The sequence below is a fragment of the Pipistrellus hanaki genome (genome assembly GCF_964339955.1).
Source record: "Pipistrellus hanaki genome assembly, chromosome: X".
Lineage (NCBI taxonomy): Eukaryota > Metazoa > Chordata > Mammalia > Chiroptera > Vespertilionidae > Pipistrellus > Pipistrellus hanaki.
Genome location: NC_140524.1, coordinates 6,978,936 through 7,006,659, shown reverse-complemented (window position 1 = coordinate 7,006,659; position 27,724 = coordinate 6,978,936). Strand labels below are relative to the sequence as shown.

At 40.2% G+C, this 27,724-nt stretch overlaps 1 protein-coding gene across 1 annotated transcript in view; it reads right to left on the bottom strand.

Moving 5' to 3' along the window:
• Window positions 1-1,597: 1,597 nt before the first annotated feature.
• Window positions 1,598-27,724, bottom strand: part of LOC311615672 (protein argonaute-2-like) — a 40,220-nt gene continuing 14,093 nt past the window's right edge. The window contains exons 2-3 of the mRNA XM_084871055.1: window positions 7,209-7,288; window positions 1,598-4,659 (exon numbers count right to left, since the gene is read on the bottom strand). Coding sequence (XP_084727181.1) covers window positions 1,925-4,507 — 2,583 coding nt within the window. The 5' untranslated portion in view covers window positions 4,508-4,659; window positions 7,209-7,288 and the 3' untranslated portion in view covers window positions 1,598-1,924. The remainder of the gene's footprint in view (window positions 4,660-7,208; window positions 7,289-27,724) is intronic.

The following is a 27,724-nucleotide window of genomic DNA, read 5'->3' as shown; positions in this document are numbered from 1 at the left end:
CCTAAACAAAGTATCAAGACAGAGATTATTCACAAGAATAAAATAACATGACCAAGCACTCTTCCTTTGAAGTAATACAAGATTTTATTAACCATAGGAAGTTAAATATGCAACTCACCATATTAACAGATTAATGGAAGTAGTAATCCTATGATCACTTCAACAAATACACAAGTTTCTGATAGAGGTCAACATATATTCAAAAATTCTTAACAGACTGAGATGGGAATGAAACCTCCTTTACTCCACAGTGAACATGGTGAAATGTTAAAAATCTCCTATTTCCTATCAGGAATAAGAGAAGTTTGGCAAACTAATCCCAATTCTATTAACATTTTATTGCGTGGCTCAATCTGTTGCTATAAAATGAGAGAAGGAAATAAATGCATATTTTAAAAAATTCTCACCTGAGGATATTCTATCCATTATTTTTTTAGAGACAGTGGAAGGAGGATAAGGGAGAAGGGAGAGAAGGAGGGAGGGATGGAAAGAAAGAGAGAGATGGGGGGGGGGAAGGAGGGGAGGCAAGAGAGGAGGGAGAGAGAGGAAAAAAATAGCCTTATGTGATAGACGCATTGATTGACTGCCTCCCACACATGACCAGACTGGGGAAGGGGATAGAACCTGCAATTTAGTAAGTACTCTTGACAGGGAATTAATTCCCAAGTCCCATAAGTCTGAGGGCTGACACTCTAACCAATGAGCAAACTGACCAACAGGCATAATTTTTAAAACCACAGTAAAACATTTCTTAGCATTCAGAAATGGATTGTAAACAGTGCAACTTAGAATCTATCTAGAAAAGCCATTTGGAAACAACAATCCTATATAATAAAAGGCTAATATGGAAATCAACCCAACTGCAGAATGACCAGTCACTATGATGTGTACTGACCACCAGGGGGAAGACACTCAACATAGGATCTTCCTCTGGTAGTCAGTGCACTCCCCCAGGGGGAGTGCCACTTAGGCACAAGCTGGGCTCACAGCTGGGGAGTGCAGAAGTGGTGGTAGGAGCCTCTCCGACCTCCATGGCAGCAGAAAGGATGTCCAAACGCCAGCTCAGTTGGATATCCCCCAAGGGCTAACGGACTGTGAGAGTGCACAGGCCATGCTGAGGGACCCACCCCTGAGTTCATGAATTTCTCTAGTCATATATAACAAGGTTTCTGGAGAGAATACTAATATACAACTGTATCTCCATAAGAAAGCTCAGTTGTAGTATAAAACATCAGAAAACGAAGTAATTTTCAACAGCATCAAGTTTTTGGAATATGTTTCACTAAAGATTTGCAAGATAATCCTGCAAAACTTTATTGAGAGAACTTTAACAGTGTAGTATCCACCATAAGAATAATCTGTGTGTCTTGAGATCATCTTCCTTTCAACGGGTGGTTTCCTTACCCTGCAAGGAAACAGAACTGGTGGGAACATTCCTTAGTCTCATGACATTTAGATGACATTAAAGGTACACAAAGGACAAAGTTTAGCTTTTATAAGACATACTTCCATGCATACATTTTACCAATGTTGACTAAACACTCTTTCTACTGGAACTTAGAAACAAAAAGACTGTTCCAGTTCCTAGCACAGGAAATGAAATGAACCTATGAAAAGGTGGTTTTAAATAGTAATCAAAAAATGTGTAAACCTTTTTTTAGGAAACACGTGACTATTTAATGAGCAGTGGATAGATTTTGGCAAACCATGTGTCCTGCGACAGTGAGGTCTCATACAGATCTGCAGCTCAGAACCAGTGTGAAATCCGGGATGGAAGGCATTCTGAGAGAGTGGAGGAGCAGCCTCAGCTGAGTCCACGATGTCTGTGGTCCAGTGCTGGCTGCCCTGGGGCTGGCGTCGGTTGGTCTGAGTGTCACTGGTCTCGTGTGAATCTGACTCCGCACACAATCGTAAACACAACATGTTAAGCAAAGTACATGGTGCGCTGCGTGTCCTGGTGGACCTGGACTGCCTTGGCCATCGCCTGGTGGTCCTGCCCATCATTATGCCCGGAGGTATGGCTTCCTTCAGCACTGTCATGTTCTTTATCCACCAGGTGGTACCTGGCCCGGTAGGCCACCAGGTGAGCGTAGTATGCTGGCGCTGGGATGGACACAGCGCGCGTGCAGCGCACGTAGGTGTGACACAGCTGGTAGGTGAGGATCTGCAGCTCATCGGAAGAGAAACAATTGTCATCCCAAAGCACGTGGTAGTGGGAAGGCCTGCTGATTCCCTGGATGCCAGTGTGACTGCACAGGTAGAAGTCGAACTCGGTCGGGTGGATGATCTTCGTGTCCACGGTGGTGCCTGCTGGAATGTTTCCGCTCTTCCCCACTCGCTCCTTCTTGTCTGTGCAGAAGAACCGCGCGTGGTGCCGCTTCTGCACCACGATGAATGTGATGCCTGGCTGGTAGTCCTTCTCCAGCGAGATGCAGGCCTGGCGGATGGCCAGCAGCTCGTGGTGCAGGACCTGCTGGAACTGGCCCTCGGACACGCCGTCGCGGTAGAAGATGATGCGCGTGGGCTTGAAGCGCGTGGATTTGTAGAACTGGATGAGCAGCTCACGCACCATGGCCGCCAGGTCCTGGATGATCTCCTGGCGGTGTTGCTGCACTCGCACGGTGGCGCAGTAGCGGTTGGGATGAGCGTCCATGCTGCCCACGACAGCAGTGATGGATGGCTTCTTACTGTCCCCTGCAGCGGGGTGCGTGACGTCGGCCCCCATGAAGATGACTGGCTGCTGGAATACGGGCGGCCTGCCCTGTGGCAGCAGGATGTTGTTCACGCCCCCCAGCTTGGCGTTGATCTTGAGGCAGAGGTTGGACAGCGTCTGGGGTGTGGTCCGCTGCACATTCTTCATCTGCACGCACTGGGTGGCCATCCCCAGCACCGTGTCCCCCACGCGTTTCACCTCGGCGTAGATGGGGGTTTTGCCTGGCAGGATGACCACCACCAGCTGCAGGCCCGTGTACGTGTTCTTTAGGTGCCGGAATATGGGCTCCACACTGTCGACGCCCTGGGAGTACTTGCAGAAGCACGGATAGCTCTGGATCGGCATCCCCGCGTCCCTCGAGATCTTTCTGAGATGCTCTGTGAAGGATCTGAGGTGGGCCTCAGTGCACTGGCGCGGGGGCGCGAAGCAGGCGATGGCCCACACCTTGATCTCAATGCCCGTGTGGAACTGTTTGTTCCTCATGTCCCAGACACCCTGCACAGGCGTGGCAATTGCTTTATTCCGGCCCCCGAATACGAGGGAGGGCGGCTGCAGAACCCGCCCGGTCAAGTCGATCATCTCATCCTTGACCGTGATCCCAAAATCCCGGACGTAGGGGTCGGTCTTAAAGTTCACACTTCTCATCAGCTTGCTAATCTCTTCCTGCCGATCAGGCGCTGACCTGGCCGTCATTCTTATCATGGCTGAGGTCTGATTGTCGGTCAGTTTCCTTACACATCTCTGTCCCGCCACGATGTTGCAGACCTCGAGGGGAAGGTAAGTGTGTTTCTGCTCCTGGCCTACGTGTAAACAGGGGAGGTGGGGGTAGCGCAGCACCAGCTTGTACCGGTCCTTGAAGTACTGGGCCACCGTGCACTCCACTGTCTGCCCGTTCTCCTGCTGCAGTGGGAACGTTTGGCTGCTGGCTGGTCGCTGGGTAACGTTGCAGACGCGGTATTTTCTTTTTATCTGCCCACAGTGTGTGATCTCCACCTTCAGACCTTTGATTTCTTTGGTAAACTTGACTCTTTGGGAATCTGTCAGAGGTTTTTGTTGTTCTTCAATACTTTTAAAATCCAAAACATCACAAATAAACTTGATGACGGGCTGCGCCTTGTAAAACGCTGTCGCGGAGACATCAATATTGAGCATCATCTTCCAAAGAGAAGGGCGGACAGACTGATGGAAGCCAAACCACACTTCCCGGCCGCTGCCCAGCGGGTTGGAGCAGCCCTCGGAGGGGGTGAAGAAGGAGCGGCCCACAGGCGTGTATCTCATGGACGACAGGTGCCTCATGACCACGTCCAGGGCCTGGATAGACTCGAAGGGGATGCTGGGCAGCCGCCCCGCAAGCGCATCGTGTAATGCCTGCAGGCTCACGCAGGACACCCACTTGATGGACACCTTGAAGATGCGATCTTTCCCTTCGCCCGGCAGCGAGACCTCCAGCTCCACCTTCTCCCGCCCAATAGGCAGTGGCATGGCCGTGTAGAGGTTCTTCCTCCCATCAAACGCAGGCTTCCGGTCCCCGAAGATCTGAGTTTTAAAGTGCTGGACCATGTGCTCCACGATGTCCCTGTTCACTCTCCGTGGGCATTTCTCTGGCTTGATATCCAACTGGTAGTGATAGATGTCAATTTTTGGAACATTCATTTCAAAGAAGTTGGCCTTTAACTTGATGGTTCTCCCCAAGGTCCCGAAGTCGGGTCTGGGCGGCGGCTTGAAGACATATCCTTGGAGGGGGGGCAGCGGCGGTGCCAGAGGCACAAGAACGAGGTCGGCTCCCGAGTACATGGTGGTGCCTCCAAGGGGCTCCAGGGCCGAGGGTCGTCTGCACAAGCCCCACTGGCCCAGCTGCCTCGAGCTGCGAGGGAGCCTGGCTGCACGATATGCCCCCAAATGTGTGAACTTTTAAAAAAATCTGAACACCATCCAACGGAAAACCCCTAAGAAACAAAATAAATTTACAAGAAATGCTTTGATTTGAAATGCTATTCTGAATATAAGATAGCTTAAACAGTATTGTTACATTTGTTCTTGCCTATGTGAAGTGAACAGAAAGGCCTGTACTGCCTTTGCTTCTTCCTTCTGGTGCATGAAAAGCAAAAATATTTCTTGGGCTCATTTAACCCTTTTATGCAAGTGTTTAAACAGGATAACCACGTATCCTCAATTCCAACTGTAGTCCTAGTGTAATTATAAATAATGCTTTTTTCACACTGTATGAGTTTCAATTTGTATAATCACTTTTACAATCACATGGATTTTACGTAACATTTTTTTTATACCAAAATGTGAAGCTTTTTATAATGCCTTACCGTAAAACAGAAAAACAATCATAAACACACACACACAAATAATGAATGAATGAGTAGAGAGAGGAGGAAGCAGAGGAAAAGGAAGGATGAGAAAATAAGAAAGATACTTACAAAAGTAAAAAGACTTTGGTCTCTAAAATTCATTCTTTCTAAATACTTTATAGAGGAATCTTAAAAAAAAAACCTATTGTATATATTGAAAGAGTAAACATGGTGATTGGCTATATACTTATGCATTGTGGTATGATTATTAAGGTAAATGTATGTCATTAACCCATCCCTCAACTTCCCTAGTTAACTTTTATTTTTTGTGCTGAGAATGCTTAAGATATATATGTTCTCATCAACTTTCAGGTATATAGTACCATGTCATTAATTAAAAGTAATAGCTTAGCAGGCACAATCTGAATTAATTTCTGAAAATTTCCCATGATATTTTCTATTTTTAGATATTCAGGTGTTACAGGAGTATATTAGATAAAATATGTTTTCTTGGTCTATGAAGCATTCCATCCATATTTTGAAAATATTAATTTAGAGTTCAAGTATATCTTTACTTTCAATTTTATAAAATACTCAATATCTGTTGGTTTGCTGTTCATGTTCCTTATTGGGTACACTTAGGCTTCTTTCATTTTCCTCCAGATTATGTAACTAATGGAATTTCTTCTTAAGAATCATTCCTAAGTGCCATCTTTTTTATTTACTAATTGTATTTTCATTTTACTTAAGTTTATATTCATATTACTTACCATATCTTTTCTCCTTAGTTTAATTCTTTGTTCCTTTCTCCTAATGTTTATTTTTGGATGGTCATGTAATTTATTATCTGTTTAGTAAAGCTTATCTTTAAATTCCATGATATTTCCCAGAGCCCATTTCAGCCACATTTAATAAGCTCCTGGATGTAATCTTAATACCTTCTCTTATTGCAAATAAGTCTAATTAAATGGTTCAGCTATGTAGAGTAAATAGTTCAGAAGACTAACTAAGGGTAATTTCCTTCCCTGAAAATCAAGTGCTTCCTTTAAATTTAGAAGTTTTTGTAATTATCAGAGATCACCCTGGAAAATGCATGAATTGCATTCTTGATGAATAACATATCTGCTTCTGGCATGTAAATGTGATCTAGATTTAGTAACATCTCCCCCTTTACTTCAAGCCCATCTCTGTCCTCACCCTCAGTCTTTGGCTGAGTCATTTCCTGGAGATCACCTTCCAGGAGAAGCCCTTAAAATTTTTATCAATTTGAGTGGTCAATGTGCCATATTTGATATGATTACAAGACCTTATCTCATACTACCTATATTTCTATAAGGAACATGAGCCTATTAAATCTGACAGCGGTGACAGTGAGCATCCTTACATAGGTGTCTTACTCACACCTGTCTTAAGTATCAGTGATCGCTTGCACCCTCTCTACCTAATCAGAGAAAATAAAAACTGGGCTATTTCTTGGTATTTCATAATTCCATCACTTGATGCTTCATTGGGGAAAGGACTAAAATGCAATTGTTTATTAGAGCCAGAAGAATTCATAATTTGACAGAATCTAAGAACAGGTATGGAGTGATTCCTCATTATTTTAGTAGTTATGGGATTTTAGGTCAGGTGTTTAATTGTGACTCAAGAAGATAATTTATGACAACTATGTTATAAAATTAAAGTATCTTTGTATTATTTCCAATGCAACTAGAGAATATAAGGATCATCATTGACGATTGATATATTTTATTTGAATTCACTATGTAAGAGCATATATCGATTTTTAAATTTAGAACTCTCCCATAATTTTACAAATTATATTAAAGCTGGTAATATAATATACTTCAGTGTCTCAGTATATTATCTATAGCTAATATTTATTTGAAATGCATTATCTGAAGAAATCCTAAGAGATTCCAAGATTTATTAGCTGTTGTTTCAATTACTTGCATTCAGAAGTAAGAAAATGTTTTCATATATTATAATTCAATTTGGCTTTGAACCAGTATGTTTCTCTATCTGATTATCTATATGTCAGGCAGTCCTCTATTTGGGGGTGTGAACTAATGTTCAAAGTATCATTATATGTGAGTCTACTCATGTAATAATATGTTTGTTATTTCTGGTTATTGAAGGTATAATATTGTGAAAATCAGAAAACACATAAATTGCATTCTTAATTAGTAATATACCTGCTTCTGGAATTTCAATGGGCTCTGGATTTGCACGCGCTTACTTGATGACTTCCGTTTATCAGTTTCCAAGTCTGTCCCTTAAAAAGAAAGTTATCAATTTCAGCAGTAAACATGACATATAATTTACTAAAAGGTAATATTCATTTCTTCAGTTATATGAAAAAAAACCTTGTAATCTGGTGTAATAATATGTGATAGAAAGATGGATTTCACATCCTTGTTTTTCTGTAGTATGAAACTTTTTGTAAATGACAATCTGAAGTTCAACCAAAAGCCATGTACATTTCCTATATATGACTATAGTATGTTAATACGAGTAGAGAGCATCAGCTATCAATGAGATCTGAGGTGTACACCATGGATAGTATTTTTATTAAAATTATAATACAAGTATCTAATTTCAAGTAAACCACCTAATCTCAGACCTAAAGGAACTAGAAAAAGAACAAAGTAAGTGTAAACTCATGGAGGGAAGGAAATCAGAATGACCAGTGTGAAAATAAACATAATGGAATTTAAAAAATACTAAAGAGGAAGGGATTAGCTGAAGATCATATATGCATACCCCATGGACATGGTCAATAGGTTTGTTAAGGCTAAATGAGGAAGAAGTGGGAGTTGGAGGAGGTTGGCCAAAGCGGGGGAAGTTCTATACCAGTAATAATGTCAACATTAAAAATTTTAATAACAAAAAATATAAATAGATTGGAGAAACCAAGATGGCAGCACAGGGAAACACCTAAACTGCTGCCTTACACAATTTCAATACTACAACTAAAAGACTAAATGGACATCATCCAGAACCACAGGCAGGCAGGCTGAGTGGAAATTCTACAATTAGAACGAAAGAGAAAAGCACACTGAGACTCAGAGGGGCTGCAGGAGGCAGAGATACTGACATGTGTGTGGAGAGGAATGGCAACTGAGTATGTGGCTGGCTTTCTCCAGCAGGAGGGAGACAAAAGCTCACGACTGTACTGAACTTCAGTTCTGGGCAAGACTCTGGGGACCCAGACTCATTCAGAAAGAAACTGGCTTGTCTGGCAGTGGGCGGAACTTGAAGGTGGCTTTCTCTCAGAGGTGCTTGCAGTGATTACCACAGGACACTGAGACACAGGGGCCTATTAGGGCAGAAACCAATGCTGACTGCTCCGCCCTGAAACTTCCCCATCCAAGATGAGCTCAGAGGCTTTTGCAAGTCTTATCTCATAAGGGTGTCTCCAGCACAGAAGTTCTCCCAGCAAAGACACAGCTGATCCTAACAGCCAATTGGTCTGGAAGTCAATTCCTTCCAGCGATACCAACAATAATTAACTATAACAAGACTGTGCACACAGCCCACAGAGGAGTGCACCAAGAGTGTCCAACTAAGGTATCTGGGGAGTTTGAGTCACTGGGCCCTATAGGACACCTAGCAGACAAAACCACTCTATCAACTCAGGGAAGCAGCCAAAATTCAGAGACAAAGAAACAATCACAAAGAAAAGAAATGGAGGAATGCTAACAACTGGATATAGAGCTCAAAACCACGGTAATAAGGTCCGAATCCAGTTTGGCTCAGTGGATAGAGCACCGGCCTGTGGACTGAAAAGTCCCAGGTTCGATTCCGGTCAAGGGCATGTACCTTGGTTGCGGGCATATCCCCAGGAGGGGGTGTGCAAAAGACAGCTGATTGATGATTCTCTCTCATCGATGTTTCTAACTCTCTATCCCTCTCTCTTCCTCTCTGTAAAAAAAAAAAATAATAAATAAAAATAAATAAAAAATTCAATAAAATATATTAAAAAACATACACATGGTAATAAGGTTTTTCAAGAATTTCCTAGAAACCACTCATAAATTAATGGAGACCCTCAAGGATATGAAGAAGGACCAATTAGAAATTAAGCATACACTGAAATAAAAAATATTATACAGAGATCTAACAGCAGACTAGAGCAGTGTTTCCCAAACTTCTCTCATGATGAGAATCACCTGGTGGAGTTGTTAAAATACAGATTCCTGAATCCCAACTAAGAAGTGCTAAACTAGAATTTTTGGGAGCATATAGGTAAAATTGTATTCTTAGAGCACTAGTTAAGTATACAATTTTACCTATATGTTCCCCAAAATTCTAGTTTAGCACTTCTTAGTTGGGATTCAGGAATCTGTATTTTTAACAACTCCACCAGGTGATTCTCATCATGAGAGAAGTTGGGCGAACACTGGAATTGAGGATCACAAGAATCAAGTCAAAGATTTGAAATACAAAGAAGCAAAAACCACTCAACTGGAAAAGCAAAAAGCAAAAAGAGAAAAGAATCCAAAAATATAAAGATAGTGTAAGGAGCCACTGGGACAACTTCAAGTGTATTAACATCAAAATTATAGTAGAGCCAGAAGAAGAGAGCGAGCAACATATTGAAAACCTATTTGAAGAAATAATTACCGAAAACGTCCCCCACCTCATGAAAAAAATACTTACAAGACTAGGAAGCGCAGAGAATCCCATACAAAAGGAATCCAAAGAGGACTGCACCAAGACATATAATTAAAATGCCAAGAGCAAAGGACAGAGAGAGAATCTTAAAAGCAGCAAGAGAAAAACAGTTTTTTTTTTTTCTACAGCAGAACACCCATATGACTGTCAGCTGATTTCTCAACAGAAAATATGCAGGCCAGACAGGAGTGGCAAGAAATATTCAAAGCGATGTATATCAAGAACCTACAACCAAGATTACTCTACCCAGGAAAGCTATCATTCAGAATTGAAGGTCCAATAAAGAACTTCACAGATTAAAAAAAAAAAAAAAAAGCTAAAGGAGTTCATTACCACCAAACCAGTATAATATGAAATGCTGAAAAGTATTCTTTAAGAAGAGGAAAAAGAAGAAAAAGGTAAAGATAAAAATTATGAACAACAAATACATATCTATCAACAAGTGAATCTGAAAATCAAGTGAATAAAAAAATCTGATGAACAGCATAAACTGGTGAATATAGTAGAATCAGGGTCATAGAAAGGGAGTGAACTGACAATACTCAGGGGCAAAGGGGTGTGGAGTGTAGGAAGAGACTGGACAAAAATAGTACACCTATGGATGAGGACAGTGGGATGAAATAAGGGCAGAGGGTGGGGTGGGAACTGGGTGGAGGGAAGCTATGGGGGAAAAAGAAGAACAATTGTAATAATCTGAACAATTAAGATTTATTAAATTAAAAAATAATAAAATAATATAATCAATTTTCAGATAAAAAAAAGAAAGAGTTAAAGGAACAACTGACCCCACAGATATACAAAGGATTGTAAAAAATATTATGAACAACTCTACTCCAACAAACTGGACAACCTTTATGAAATGGACATATTCCTAGAAATGTACAAGCTTCCAAAACTTAATCAGGAAGAATAAAAACACATCCATATGCCTATAACTACTGATGAAATGCAAACAGTAGTAAAAAAAAATCCACCAAACAAAAGTCCTGGACCAGATGGCTTCACAGGGTAGTTTTACAACATTCAAAGAACTAAAAATCCATCCTTCAGACTATTCCAATAAATTCAAGAGGAAGGCTCCCTTCCAAGCTCTTCTTATGAAGTCAGTATTACCTCAATCCCAAAACTAGATAAAGAAACTACAAAGAGAATATCAGGCCAATATACATGATGGTCATAGATACTAAAATCCTCAAGTAAATTCTATCAAATCAGATCCAGCATTACATTAGGAAGATCATACACCATGACCAAGTGGCATTTATTCCAGGGATGCATGGCTGTTATCAATAAATGTGAAATGTCACATAAATAAATTGAGAGACAAAAGTCACAGTCATATCAATTGATGCAGAAAAAGCATTTGACAAAATCCAACACCCTTTCCTGATAAAAACTCTCATCAAAGTGGGAAGAGAGCAGTGGTTCTCAACATTTTTAATGCTGGGACCCTTTAATACAGTCCTGCATATTGTGGTGACCCCCATCCATAAAATTATTTTCGTTGCTACTTCATAACTGTAATTTTGCTACTGTTATGAATCTTAATGTAAATATCTGTGTTTTCCAATGGTGTTAGGCACTACAGCAGCAGTTCTCAACCTGTGGGACCCAGGGGGTCACCACAACATGAGGAACTGTATTAAAGGGTCGTGGCATAAAAAAGGTGGAGAACCACTGGAATAGAGGAATCACAGCTCAACATAATAAAAGGCTTATATGAAAAGCTACAGTCAACATCATACTCAATGGGAAAAACTAAAACCATTTCTCCTAAGAACAGGAAAAAGACAGGGATGCCCACTTTCACCACTCCTGTTTGACATAGTACTGGAAGTGCTAGCCATAGTGATCAGACAAGAACAACAAATAAAAGGCATCCAAATTAGAAAAGAAGAAATAAAACTGTTGTTATTCACAGATGTCATGATATTGTACATAGAAAACCCTAAAGACTCCATCACAAAACTACTAGAATTAATAAATGAATTTGTCAATGTAGCAGGATACAAAATTAACACTCAGAAATCTATGCTTTTCTTATACACCAACTAGAGGACCAGTGCACAAAATTAGTGCATGGGTAGGGTCCCTAGGCCTGGCTGGTGATCAGATCTGATCTCTGGTATGATTGGCGGGGCAATTGGGGGGCCCCCACTGACACCTGCCTTAGGGGCAAGGGGCAGGACATTTGGGATTCAGTGCTGGCCCACTCACCAGCCAGCACTGCTCCCCAATTGCCCTGCAGAGGGAGGCGATAGGAGGCGGCAGAGCAATGGGGCGCAGACTGGCAGGGTGATGGGGGGTTGGGAGGAGCCCACTAGCAACCACCTTGGCTGGTCTAGGGCCTATGTGCTGGGGCATTTCTTGTGTTGAGCTTCCCCCTGGTGGTCAGTGCATGTCATAGAAACCTGTCATTCCACCACTCCTTCTGCTGTTTGGTCAGTTTGCATATTAGGACTTTATTATATAGGATAATGCATTTACAGATAGAGAAATGAAAACAACAATCCCACCTACCATTGCAACAAAAAAAATTAAGATAACTAGGAATAAATTTAACAAAGGAGATAAAGGCTTATACTCAGAAAATTACAGGATATTGAAAAAAAGAGATAGAGGAAGACATATAAAAATGGAAGAATATAATGTGTTCATGGATTGTTTGAATCAACATCATTAAAATATCTATACCACCAAAAGCAATCTATAGATTCAATGCAATCCCCATTAAAATATCACGGCATAATTCACAGACCTAGATCAAACTCTCCAAAAATTCATCTGAAATAATAAAAAAGAAAGGACCCCAAGTAGCTGCAGCAATCTTGAGAAAGAACTAAGTTGGAGGGGTCATAATATCAGTTATCAAACTATATTACAAAGCCATAGTTCTCAAAACTGCCTGGTACTTGCACAATAACTGACATATAGCCCAATGGAATAGAACAGAGCACTCACAAATAAACCCAAGCCATTATGCTCAATTAATATTTGACAAAGTAGAAAAGAGCATACAATGGAGTCAAGACAGTCTCTTCAATAAATGATGTTGGTAATATTCGACAGATACATGCAAAAAATGAAACTAGACCACCAACTTACACCATAAACAAAACTAAACTCAAAATGGATCAAGGATTAAATATAAGTCAGGAAACTATAACAATCTTAGAAGAAACTATAGGCAGCAAAATAACACATATTTGTCATAGCAATATCTTTACCAATACAGCTCCTAGGGCAATGGAGACTAAGGAGAAAAAAACCAAATGGGACTAAATCAACACAAAAAGCTTCTGTGCAGCAAGTAAACTATGAAGTACACAACAAGAAATCCCATTGCATGGGAGAACATATTCACCAATGTTATCTCTGATAAGGGTTAAATCTCCAAAATGTATAGGAACTCATACAACTTAACAGAAGGAAGATAAAAAATCCAATAAAAATATGCAAAGGAGCCGAGACCAGTTTGGCTCAATGGATAGAGCGTCGGCTTGGGGACTGAAGGGTCCCGGGTTCGATTCCGGTCAAGGGCATGTACCTTGGTTGCGGGCATATCCCCAGTAGGGGGTGTGCAAGAGGCAGCTGATCGATGACTCTCTCTCATCGATGTTTCTAGCTCTCCATCTCTCTCCCTTCCTCTCTGTACAAAATCAATAAAATATATTAAAAAAAATATGCAAAGGACACTTTTGATACTTTTCAAAAGTGGACATACAGAAGGCCAAGAGACTTATGAAAACATGTTCAAAGTCTACAAACTACAAGTGATGGTGAGGATTCAGAGGGAAAGGAACCCTCTTGAACTGCTGATGGCAATGCAAACTGTTGCAGCTACTGTAAAAAACAATATGGCATTTTCTCAAAAAATAAAAAATGGAACTTCCATTTGACCCAGTAATCCCACTTCTAGGAATATATACCAAGAAAACAGAAACACCAATCAGAAAGGATATATGCACCCCTATGTTCATAGCAGCACAATTTACAATAGCTAAGATTTGGAAACAGCCTAATACCCATCGGCAGATGCGTGGATTAAAAAACAGGGGTACATCTACACAATGGAATAATGTGCTGCAGTAAAAAAGAAGGAATTCTTACCATTTGAAATAGCATGGATGGAACTGGAGAGCATTATGCTAAGCAAAATAAGCCAGTCATAGAAAGGAAAATATCACATCATCTCACTTATTTGTGTAATATAATGAACTACAAACTGATGAACAAAAATAGAACGAAAGTCAAAGTAGCATTGAACAGACTGTCCAACCTATGAGGGAAGGCGGGGGTGATGGGGTAAGAGATCAACAAAAGGTCTTGTGCGCATGCATATGAGCATACAGTAGGGGGGGGTGGGACATGTGCTTGGGGTGGGGGCAGCCAAGGAGAAGTCAATGGGGAACAAAGGAGACTTATGTAATACTTTAAACAATAAAGGATTTTTCAAAAAGGTGAATGGTTTAAGAAGGACAAATTTGTAGTTACAAAATAGTCGCAGGGATGTAAAGTACAACATAGGAAATACAGCCAATAACATTGTGATAAATATGTATGGTGACATTTTGGTTCTGTAAATATTGGTGGGAACACTTTGTAAAGTACTATATGATTGTCCCACTTCTATGATGTAAACCTGAAGTCAATATGAAAAAATATTGAATCGTATACTGAAATATAGAATTTTCTGAAGGAGTGTGTACATATGTGGGCCTAGGACAAATATTAAGTAATACCATCTCCTATTGGAAAAACCTGAAACTTATGTTAAAATGACTAGCTATGTTTTGGTGCAAAGGCCTTATATGCAAGTTTCATTTAAAAATAATTTTTTATTGTTGAAAGTATTACATTATGTCCACCCTTTACCCCCCACCCCCACTGATCCCCTCCAGCCCACTCCCATGCTGGACCCCTTACCCCATGTCTGCGGCACCCTTTTGTCTGTTTCCATGAGTTATGCATATATGCATATGAGGTCTTTGGTTGATTGCTTCCCACCCAACTCACCCTTTCCCACCTTCCTTCTGAGACTCCACACTCTGTTTCATACTTCCATGTTTCTGGATCCACTCTGTTCATCAGCTTATTTTCTTTCTTAGATTTCACATATTAGTGCGATCATGTGATATTTGTCTCTCTCTGACTGACTAATTTCACTTATCATGAAAAACTAAAGGTCTCAAAGGGTAAAAGAGTCTTCGTTTTTACTGTTGCATAGCATTCTATGATATAAATGTACCACAGCTATTTTATCTACTCATCTACTGATGGGCACCTGGGCTACTTCCCGATCTTAGCTATTGTAAATTGTGGAGCTATGAGAATAGGGGTGTATATGTTCTTACAGATTGGTGGTTTGGGTTTCTTAGGATACATTCCTAGAAGTGGGATCCCTGGGACAAATGGCATTTCCATATTTAATTTTTTGAGGACACTCCATAATGTTTTCCATAATTGTTGCACAAGTCTGCATTCCCACCAGCAATGTACTAGGGTTCCCTTTTCTCCAAATCCTTGCCAGCATTCTTATACATAACTTACCATAAAGGAGTGTCAGTTAGTAGAAAGTAGCAACAGTAATATTAAGTTGTGTGCGTGCGTGCGTGCGTGTGTGTATGGCTAATGTGCAAAGTGTCCCCTTAGGAGTTTGGCCAGGAGACCAGAAGTTCAATCACTCCCTATGACGTGCACTGATCACCAGAGGTTGGTGCAGAATGAAGGCAGGCTCTGGCCAGCAGCTGGCAGCCAGAGATGGAAGGCCCTGGCCAGAAACTGGAAGGTCCCAATTGGCCATGATTGCTCTCTAGGCCTAGGGACGCTACCCCTGCACAAATTTGGTGCACCAGGCCTCTAGTTAGTGATAAACAGCAAAATTTCTGTCTTACAGTGAGAATAAAGGAAGTAGGATGGAAATAAATTGATGGACTTTATTGTCAAGCGTATCATGGAAACCTCTTAGAGTTGAATAGCTAAAATAATCCATAGTCTGAATTATGTAAATAAGTTACTACCAGTGTTTGATGATAATGACAGTCAAAAGAAATAATTTCCATTTCATAATAATTCAAAGGTAATTCTCATTTGCCTAATCTTAAGAGAAACACTTTCTAAAGTTTTTTTTAAGAATATATTTGTATTAATTTCAGAGAGGGAGGAACACGGAGAGAGAGATAGAATCTTCAATCAAGAGAGAGAATAATTGATCAGCTGCCTCCTGCATGCCCCCTACTGGGTATCAAGCCCACAACCTGGGCATGTGCCCCTGACAAGAATCAAACCCGGGATCCTTCAGTCAGTAGGCTCATGGTCTATCCTCTGAGCCAAATTAGCTAGGGCAGGAACCACTTTTTAAGGTCACTTAAAAACCATACACATATAATGACTTGCTTACCAGTATTCAAAATAATTCAGCCTTTATTAAATATACCATATGAAAATATCACTCAAAGGAAAGAGAGGCCATCTTCCAGTGTGCTCCTTTCTGAGGTTTTAACCTGATTTACTGAACTGCATCAATTTCTGGTACTGAGCTACCTGACAGTTCGGACACACTTGAGTATTTAGCCTTTCAATCCCATCCACTATTTCAGACACCCAACATAGGTGGTAGAAAGAACATACATCTTGCAGTAAAGTATAACTTACGTCTCAGTGAGTCAAGTGCCCAGCATCAGTTTTCTCACTTATAAAATGGGGCTACCACCCCTACACAAATAAGCTTGGTTTCCAGTGTTCTTCTCTGGGCTGATTTGGCTCTCTGTACCTGCTGATGAACATTGCTTATTCTTGGGATACAATGACTGAGAAGACACACAATGTTCCATGAAGAAGCAATTAAAATGGAAAATCATTACACATTTTTGTAGTCAAAACTATACAGTTACTTCTGGTTTAGGAAGGATTGTGCTTTCAACAACACAACATAAATCCTAAAGATAAAGAGAAAACTCAAAGTGAAAGATCCTGCACAGTTATAAATGATATAATCTTAAAATTTTCAGCCAATTTCCAGGAAAAAAGTTTTATTGCATTTTAAAATTGAACTAGATGCATAGTGCACAAAATTCTTTAAAACCATAATTCTTTGGGTGGCGTCCTTAGGCCTGGCCAGCGATCAGGGCCAAACAGGTTCTCTGCCTCCCCGCCTCCTCCTTCCCCACTGCCTGCATGCTGCCACCCTGTGGTTCCCTCCCCACTTTCCTTGCCAACTGTGTGTGCCACCATCCACCCCTACTTCCCTGTCCCAGCACAGGACATATCTTTGATTGGGTGACCGGGACCTGATAGCAGGGGGTAGGGAATAGGATGTTGGCCAGTAGGCCCCATTGGTGATCGGGGCCTTCGTCCTGGGGGAAGAGGGCGTGGCATGCTTTGAGATCCTCCATCAATCCCTGCCAGTTGGGAAACATGGCCTGAGATTCCCTATCAAGACTCGCTGGGTGGATGGCATGGCCTGAGGTCCCTGGTAAAGCCCTGCCAGGTGGGGTGGCATAGCCTCAAATACCTCAATTACACCAGGAGGGGTTGCAGCCTCAGGTCCCCCATCAAGCCCCACCTTGTGGAGGGCCACACCTGAGGTCCCCTAGCCTGGTCCTTGGAAGGGGGAACAGGCTGAGTACTCTAGCTCAGCACCAGGACAGAAAGCACACCTTGAGGTCCCCAGTCAATACCTGCCGGTTCAGGGGTGCTTAGCCTCAGGCCCCTGCTGATTGCTCATTAAAGCAACTTGGCCTCAGCCATCTTTGTGATAGAGTGATGGTTAATTAGCATATTCCAGCTTTATTAGATAGGATTAGATAGATAGGATTGGGATGACATTTGTTAATAAAATCATAAAGGGTTCATGGATACAGTTCTATAATGCATCATTTGCATGTTATATTGTGTTCATCACCCAAAGTCCAGTCTTCTTCTGTCACAATTTATCACATTTACCCTCTTTTAACACTCACACCCCCTTTTCCCTCTTGTAATAACTATACAGCTATGTGTGACCTTGAGGTTTTTTGGTTGTTTAATCCCTTCACCTTTTCACTTAGCCTAACACCAACCCCAAAAGCTTTTCTGTGTCTATGAGTCTGTTTCTACTTTGTTTGTTCCCTTTGTTCATTTGATTCCACATGTAAATGAAACCATGTTCATAGACAGGAAGAATTTATGTAATTAAAATGTCCATACTACACAAAGCAATCTATAGATTCAATCTACCGGTAATTCCTATCAGAACACAAATGGTGCATTTCTAGAACTAATATTTCAAAGAATTATATGGAACCACAGCAGACTGAATAGCTACAGCAATTTTAAGGAGAAATATGGAGTTGTCATCCTGTCTGATATCATACTGCAAAGCCATAGCCCTCAAAACAGCATGGTCTTGCAGAAAAACAGATACATACAGGGTGGCCCCACAAATGTATAGCCACACTTTGAATAATTAAAAAGGCAGTGTTTATTAAACTACATTTCATTTACATTTAACAGAAATTCACTATCAAAGTGTGTATACAGTTTTTGGGATACCTTATAGATGAATGGAAAAAATGAAAGAGCCAAAACCTATTATTTTTTAAAACTTACAATTTAGTTTGTTTGAAAACACGTTAAAAAGAAGACCCAGGGTCAGGGGCTTGCCAAGCCACTTAGGTCATGGCCATGCCGCCTGCCATCACCTCAAGCAGGTGAGAAAAGACCACGTTTGATGTCACAACGGCTCCCCTTGACGAAGACATTCAGGACAATACTGCTTAAACCACACTGAGTGAGCACCGCTTTGGCCCGCTCCGGGGATCAGCCCATTTCCCTCCAGTCAGTCCAGCTGGAGCGCACAGGAGGGCTCCGGGCCGCCATGCCGCCTGTGCTGCTTGGCACTGTCAGGAGGCACAGGGACCAGGTGCCATCCAGGGGCTGTGCCCCTGTCTCCCTGGGGACTCTGCTGGGGGCGCTGCACACCTCGGAGGGGGCGCAGCTCCAGGCCTCAGCGGGGCGGTCCCTCAGCATGGCCGTGTCTAGGCCCTTCCTTCAACGCCCCCCGCCCCCCCCTTCCCAGCGCCCCAAGGAGGACCGTGGATTGTGTTCTGTGGGCCGTTCCAGGGCCCTCCATGGCCCAGACACCCCAAATACTGCCCCCCAAACCCTTTACCTGCCCCCTGCCCTGGTGGGCCCAGCCCCTCCTAGTCCGGGTCACGCCAGGACTTCCAGGGCCATGGCGGCCATGATGCCTGAGAGGACAGAGGCGCTGCCCTCGAGGCCCTTCCTCCTAGGAGGCCACAGACCCTGCAGCTCCGCCTCCACCCAAACCCGCGGGCCTTCTCCTCACACTCTCCCATAGTTAATTAAAGTCCCGGAGGGCAGCTCTGTGGACCTACCAGGTGAATGTGAACCAGCGAGGAATCAAAATGGAAGGAACACGACCGCCTGTTGCGTAGTTCTCCTCAGTGAACTCAGACAGCAAAGCGCATGCGCAGCAACCAACTTAAAGGCACAGACGCGGAAGTGGCCTTATATGGAAATGAACAGTCTGAACTGCTCTGGGCATGCGCAGGTATGAGCCTATGGACTAATTTGGCTCCTGAGATAGTTGTGGTTTCCCTGCTCAGGCATCAGAGCATTGTAATCTGTAGGTCATCCCTGGTCAAGAAAGCAGCTCAGGGTATATTTTTTCCCTACTCCCAAATATTCTTATGCTTTCAGAAACTTTGTGGACAGACACGCTAAGTTTAACCTTCATGAGAATGTTTCAGAAACATGGCCGTGACGGAAACGTATTTTAATACCATGTTTACACATGTACTTTCATGAGTCACTGCTTTCTGCTTCTGGGATTTGTTTCATGCTTACAAGGAATTTGCTCACTTCCATAAATTTAATTTACCCACCAGTTTTTTTAACTTTTTTTTGTGTGTGTGTTACCGTACACACATCTCCAGACGGTAAATGTTTCTCTGAACATACCTGTGGTCACTCGGTCAGTGTATGGTTTACCAATACCCTTAGATAACGGTGCTAGCCTTTAGGCTCAGTTCTCTGTCACTTGCTGCATCCTGTACTCTACTTCCCAATCATCAGACCAACAATTTTCTAGGCAAAGATCACTTACAGCCTATCACTACAGTAGTCATGTACATCTGTTTTCCTGTATACAACACTTAAGTTTTTATAATGAGAAACAAGGATTTCTAACTCAGAACTTGAATCCCCAAATATGCTTTCAATGGGATTCAAGTGACAAGTTTTGTGTACACTCTGTTCTACCTTAATTGTGAGGGTTAAATTAGGTGATACATGTATGGAACCCAGCTCAGATAGGTGGTAAATGGTAGTGTACATTCTCTAAATATGACTGATTCCCATTATGAAAAATCTGAAATAATGCAGCTATTGGTATAAGTATGTAAGCGAGGATGTGGTCAGGTCATGACCGTGGAGTGGAGACTGAAATTATCTAGGCCAGTGTCTCCCAAACTTTTGACATATGTGTACCCCTTCTATAATTTTCATAACGCTGAGTACCCCTCATACTCATGAGAACATAGAATTAGGCGCAGCTAAGCATGGTGCAGTGCCTATCCCCACCAAACTCCGGTACAACGCGTACCCCCACCAAACTCTTCCCGTATCCCCGGGGGTACACGTACCACACTTTGGGAAACACTGATCTAGGCCATAGAGCCATGATTTTACTTTACTGGGTGTATAAGTTCGGTATCAGCATAGAACCTAGAGCAGGTATCTTTCCAAATGATTGCGTCATTAGAGAGGTATCTCGCAGGGAAGATGTGCATTCTACAAAGGTGGATGTGATGGGCACCCGAACCATCCCCTTCTGCCTCTCCCCTGAAAGTAGGCTCTGATACTAAAAATCTGAGATGCTGCCCAGATAGAGCCGATCATGACAAAGCCTATTGCTGCATTTCTCCTCGCCTTGTGGAGAACTGTGTTTCATGGAACAGAAGAAGAGTTTTTACCTATCAATTCCTTTCACGCAGTTAGTGTACATCAAATAAAATATGGGCTAATGTGGCTCATGTGGTCATTCATAAACAACCTAAACAAAGTATCAAGACAGAGATGACTCACCAGATTAAAATAAAATTACCATGACCAAGCGCTCTTCCCTTGAAGCAATACAAGATTTGATTAACCATAGGAACTTATCTATGTAACTCACCATATTAACAGATTAATGGAAGGACCAATCCTATGATCAGTTCAACAAATACACAAGTTTCTGATAGAGGTCAACATATATTCAAAAATTCTTTACAGACTGAGATGGGAATGGAAGCTCCTTTACTCCACAGTGAACATGGTGAAATGTTAAAAATTTCCCATTTCCGCCAAAACCGGTTTGGCTCAATGGATAGAGCGTCGGCCTGAAGACTGAAAGGTCCCGGGTTCGATTCCGGTCAAGGGCATGTACCTTGGTTGCGGGTACATCCCCAGTAGGGGGTGTGCAAGAGGCAGATGATCGGTGTTTCTCTCTCATCGATGTCTCTAACCCTCTCTCTTCCTCTCTGTAAAAAATCAATAAAATATATTTTAAAAAATTTCCCATTTCCTATCAGGAATAAGACAAGTTTGGCAAACTAATTCCAATTCTATTAACATTTTATTGCGTCGCTCAATCTGTTGCTGTAAAATGAGAGAAGGAAATAAAGGCTTATTTTTAAAGAAATTCTCATCTGAGGATATTCTTTCCCATTGGTTTTTAGAGAGAGTAGAAGGGGAATAAAGAAGGAGGGAGGAAGAGATGGAGGGAGGGAGAAAGAAAGAGGGAGAGAGGGAGAAACACAGTCATGTGAGATAGACACAATGATTGACTGCTTCTCACATATGACCAGACTGGGGCAGGGGATAGAACTTGTAACCTGATAAGTACTCTTGAAGAGGAATTGATTCCAAGACCCAAAGTCTGAGGGGTGAACACTGACCAATGAGTAAAGCCAGCCAACATAGCAGAATTTTTAAAATCACCGAAAAAATTTGTTACCATTCAGAAATTATTGGATTGTGCATAGTGAAACTTAGAATCTATCTAGAAATAACCATTGGGAAACAATAATCCTATATGTTAAACAATAATCCTATATGAAATTAAAAGGCTAATATGCAAATAAACCAAATGACAGAACGACCAGTCACTATGATGCGCACTGGCCACAAGGGGAAGATACTCAATGTAGGAGCTGCCACCTGATAGTCAGTGCACTCCCACAGGGGGACTGCCACTCAGCCAGAAGCCGGGCTCAAGTGGGCGAGTGTAGCTGTGGTGGTGGGACCTTCTGCCACTTTTGTGGCAGCGCTAAGGATGTCCACTGCCAGCTCAGTTGGACATCTTCCAACGGCTACTGGACAGTGAGAGGGAGCAGGCCAGGCTGAGGGTCCCATATCTGAGTTCATGAATTTCGTGTACCAGATATCTAGTCATATATGACAAGGTTGATGGAGAGAATACCAATGTACAAAGATATCTGCATAAGAAAGCTCATTTGTCATGTAAAACATTAGAAAATGATATAATTTTCAATAGCATCAAGATTTTGGGAATATACTTCACAAAAGATTTGCAAGATTCCTTGGATAATGCTGAAAAACTTTATTGAGAGAACTTTAACACTGTAGTATCATAGGAATAATTTGTGTCTTGATATCATCTTCCTTTAAACGCGTGGTTTCCCTTCTCCTGCAAGGAAGCAGAACTGGTTTGAACATTCCTTAGTCTCATTACATTTAGATGACATTAAAGGTACACAAAGGACAAAGTTTAGGTTTTATAAGACAGACTTCCATGCATACATTTTACCAATATTGACTAAACACACCACTCTTTCTGTTGGTACTCAGCAACAAAAAGACTGTTCCAGTTCTGAGCACAGGAAATGAAATGAACCTATGAAAAGGTGGTTTTAAATAGTCAGCAAGAAATGTGTAAAGTATAAAAAAAAATGTGAACACCATCCAACAGAAAACCCATAAGAAACAAACGTTTACAAGGAATGCTTTGATTTGAAATACTATTCTGAATATAACATAGCTAAAATAGTATTGTTTTATTTGTTCTTGCTTATGTGAAGTAAACAGAAAGGCCGGTACTACCTTTGCTTCTTCATTATGGTACATGAAAAGCAAAAATATTTCTTGGGCTCCTTTACCCTTTTTATGCAATTATTTGAATAGGGTAACCACGTATTCCCAATTCCATCTGTAGTCCTAGTGTAATTGTAAATTATTATTTTATCACAGTGCATGAGTTTCAATTTGTATGATCACTTTTACAATCACACGAAGTTTAAGTCAGTAACACCATTTTTTATACCAAAATGTGAAGCTTATTTATAGAATGCCTTACAGGAAGACAGAAAAACAACCATAAAGAAAACACACAGAATATAATAGAATCAGTGGTATAGAAAGCGAGTGAACAGACAATTCTCAGGGGGAAAGGTGTGTGTGGGGTGTGGCAAGAGACTAGACAAAAATTGTATTCCCATGGATGAGGACAATGGAGAGTGGGGAGGAAGGGCAGAGGTTGGGGTGGGAACAGGGTTGAGGGGAACTATGAGGGAATAAGATGAACAATTGTAATAATCTGAACAAGAAATATTAATTAAACACACACACACACGTAAAGAATGAATGAATGAATGAATTAATAGAGGGAGGAGGTAGCAGAGGGGAAGAAAGAATGAGAGAATGAGAAAGATACATAGACAAGTAAAAAAAATTGGTTTTTAAAATACAATGATTTCTAAACACTTTATAGAGGAACCTTAAACTATTGTATATATTGAAACAGTAAACATGGTGATTGGCTGTATGTATGCATTGTGGCATGATTATTAAGGTAAATATAGGTCATTAACCCATCCTTCAACTTACCTAGTTAACTTCTATTTTTTGTGCCGAGAATGCTTAAGATATGTTCTCATCAACTTTCATGAATATATTACCATGTCATTAGCTAAAAGTAAGAGCTTAGGAGGGACAACTCTGAACTAATTTCTGAAAATTTCCCCATGATATTTTCTATTTTTAGATATTCAGGTGCTACTGGATTATATTAGATAAAATATGCTTTCCTGGTATATGAAGCATTCCATCCATATTTTGAAAATATTAATTTAGAGTTCAAGAATATCTTTACTTTCAATTTTATAAAATACTCAGTATCTGTTGGTTTGCTGTTCATGTTCCTTATTGAGTACACTTAGGCTTCTTTCATTTTACTCCAGATTATGTAACTAATGGAATCTTACATATCTCTTGTAAGAGCCATCTTTATATATTTTTAATTGTATTAGTTTTCATTTTCCTTAAGATTTATACTCATATTACTTACTATATCTTTTCTCCTTAGCTTAATTTCTTTGTTCCTTTCTCCTAATGTTTATTTTTGGATGGTCATGTAATTTATTATCTGTTTAGTAAAGCTTATCTTTAAATTCCATGATATTTCCCTGGGCCCATTTCAGCCACATTTAATTGGGTCCTGGGTGTAATCTTAAAACATTCTTTTATTGGAAATAAGTCTAATTAAATGGTTCAGCTATGTAGAGTAAATAGTTCAGAAGACTAACTCAGGGCAATTTCCTTCCCTGAAAATCAAGTGCTTCCTTTAAATTTAGAAGGTCTTGTAATTATCAGAGATCACCCTGGAAAATGCATGAATTGCATTCTTGATGAATAACATATCTGCTTTGGCATGTAAATGTGCTCTAGATTTAGTAACATCTCCCCCTTTACTTCAAGCCCATCTCTGTCCTCACCCTCAGTCTTTGGCTGAGTCATTTCCTGGAGATCACCTTCCAGGAGAAGCCCTTAAAATTTTTATCAATTTGAGTGGTCAATGTGCCGTATTTGATATGATTACAAGACCTTATCTCATACTACCCATATTTCTATAAGGGACATGAGCCTATTAAATCTGACAGTGGTGACAGTGAGCATGCTTAGCATAGGTGTCTTACTCACACCTGTCTTGAGCATCAGTGATCGCCTACACTCTCTTTACTGATCAGAGAAAATAAAAACTGGTCTATTTCTTGGTATTTCACAATTCAATCACTTGATGCTTCATTGGGGAAAAAACTTAAATTCAATTGCTTATTAGAGCCAGAATTATTGAAAATTTGACAGGTCTAAGAACAGGTATCCATGTCTATAGATAGAAAAAGAAACATCAGTGGAATGATTCCTCATAATTTTAGTAGATATGTGATTTCTGGTCAGGTGTTTAAATGTGACTCAAGAACATAATTTATGACAACTACGTCATAAAATTAAAGTATCTTTGTATTCTTTCCAATACGAGTAGAGAATCCAACGATCATCATACAAAATTAATATATTTTATTTGAATTTACTGTGTAAGAGCATATATCAGTTCCGAAATTAAGAACTCTCCTATAAATTTACAAATTATATTAAAGCTGGTAGTGCAATCTACTTCAGTGTCTCAGAATATTTCATACTCTTGATATTTATTTCAAATGCATTATCTGCAGAAATCATAAGAGAATCAAATATGTATTAGCTGTTGTTTCAAGTACTTGCACTCAGAAGAAAATGTTTTCATATTTTATAATTCAATTTGGCTGTGAACCAGTGTGTTTCTCTATCTGATTATTTAAATCAGGCAGTCCCTTATTTGCAGTCTGAACTAATGTTCGAAGTATCATTATATGTGAGTCTACTCATGTAATAATATGTTTGTTATTTCTGTTTTTTTAAAGGTATAATATTGTAAAAATCAGAAAACACATAAATTGCATTCTTAATTAGTAATATACCTGCTTCTGGCTTTTCAATGGTTACTGGATGTACATAAGCTTGCCCGATGACATCAGGGTTATCTCCACATTCGGCCCCAGTCATTGGGTTCACCAGTTCTTGGGTATCATCTTCCAGGTCATCCCCTTAAAAAGAAAGTTATCAATTTCAGCAGTAAACATGACATATCAATTAGGAAGTGGTAATATTCATTTCTTCAGTTACATGAAAAAAACCTGTAATCTAGTGTAATAATATATGATAGAAATATGGACTTTACATCCTTGTTTTTCTGTAGTATGGAACTTGTTGTAAATGACGATCTGAAGTTCAACCAAAAGCCATGTGCCTTTCCTATACATGACCATAGTGTGTTAATACAAGTAGAGAGCATAAGCTATCAATGAAATCTGAGGTGTACACCATGGGTAGTATTTTATTACAATTAAAATATAATCATCTAATTTCAAGTAAACCACCTAATCTCAGACCTAAAAGAACTAGAAAAAGAACAAAGTAAGTGCAAACTCAGTGGAAAGAAAGAAATCGGAACAACCAGAGTGAAAGTAAACACAATAGACTTTAAAAAGTAAATATAAAAGATGAAGGCATTAGCTCAAGATCATATATGCATAGCCCATGGATATGGTCAATACGTTTGTGAAGGCCAAGTGAGGGAGAAGTGGCAGCTGGAGGAAGTCAACCAAAGCGGGGGAAGTTGTATAGCAGTAATAATGTTAACATTAAAATTTTCAATAATAAAATATATAAATAAAACCAGCAGCTGGTTCTTTAAAAAGATAAAGATTGATAATCCTTTAATCAGACTCATTAAAAAAAAAGAGTACTCAAATAAATGAAATTAGAAATGAATGAGAAGTAACAACAAACACCACAGAAATAGAGAGGATTATAAGAAAATTTTAGGATTAAGCATATGCCAACAAGTTGGACAATCTGGAAGAAATGGATGAATTCTTAGAAACATATAACCTTCCAAATTGAATTAAGAAGAAACAGAAAATCTGTATAGGCCTATTACAACTAATGAAATCAACTCTGTAATAATAATTAAAAAAACAAGTTTTTGACCTGCTGATTTTACAGATGAATTTTCCCAAACATTGAAAGACCTGACACCTATTCTTCTCAAACTATTCCCAAAAACATTGAAGAGGGGAGAAAACTCTCAAGCTCATTTCATGAGGCCAGCATCATCCTAATTCCAAAACCAAATAAAGACACTACAAGAAATAAAATTATGTCAAATATCTCTGATGAAAATAGATGCAAAGATCCTCAACCAAATATAGGCAAACCAAACTGCTCAATAAATTAAAAAGATCATATTCCCTGATCAAGCGGGATTTATTTCTGGGATGCAAGTTCAGTACAATGTCCACAAATCAGTTAATGTGATACTCAACAAAAACCAAATGAAGGCAAAAGATTATGTGAACAAATCAAAAGATACAGCAAAAATAATTTCATAAAATCCAGTACCCCCTTATGATAGAAACTCTTAGCAAACCGGAAATAAAGAAAACATAATTTATCATAATAAAGGCTATATATATGACAAATCCAAAGCTAATATACTCAACTGGGAAAAACCAAAAGCATTTCCTTTAAAGATGTAAAGGAAAGCATAGAAAATATAGATCAATGGGATAGAACAGAGAGCTCAGAAGCAAACCCATGCCTCTATGGTCTATTAATATATGACATAGGAGGGAAAAACATGCAATGATATAATGGCAGTCTATGCAGTAAATTGAGTTGGCGAAATCGGGCAGATACATCTACAAAAATAAACGAGACCATCTTCTTACACCAATACACAAGAGTAAACACAGAATGGGTTAAAGGCTTAAATGTAGGACTGAAAACCATGAACCTCCTCGAAGAAAACACAGGCAGTAAAATCTCTTGTTTCTCTCAGCAATATTCTTTATGATCTATGTTCTCAAGATAAATCACACATTAAAAGGGGTTTGAATAGCAAAGAATATGATAAAAAAAATGGAAAAGCAACCTACTGAACGGGTGAAAATATTCTCTAATTATACACTTAGGGCTGTATGACTTCTTTTTAATTTTTGGGTGTCAACATCCAAAAATTAAAAAGAAGTCATACAGTCCTAACTGGTTTGGCTCAGTGGACGGAGCGTCAGCCTCCTGACTAAAAGGTCCCAGGTTCGATTCCGGTCAAGGGCATTTACCTTTGTTGTGGGCACATCCCCAGTAGGAGGTG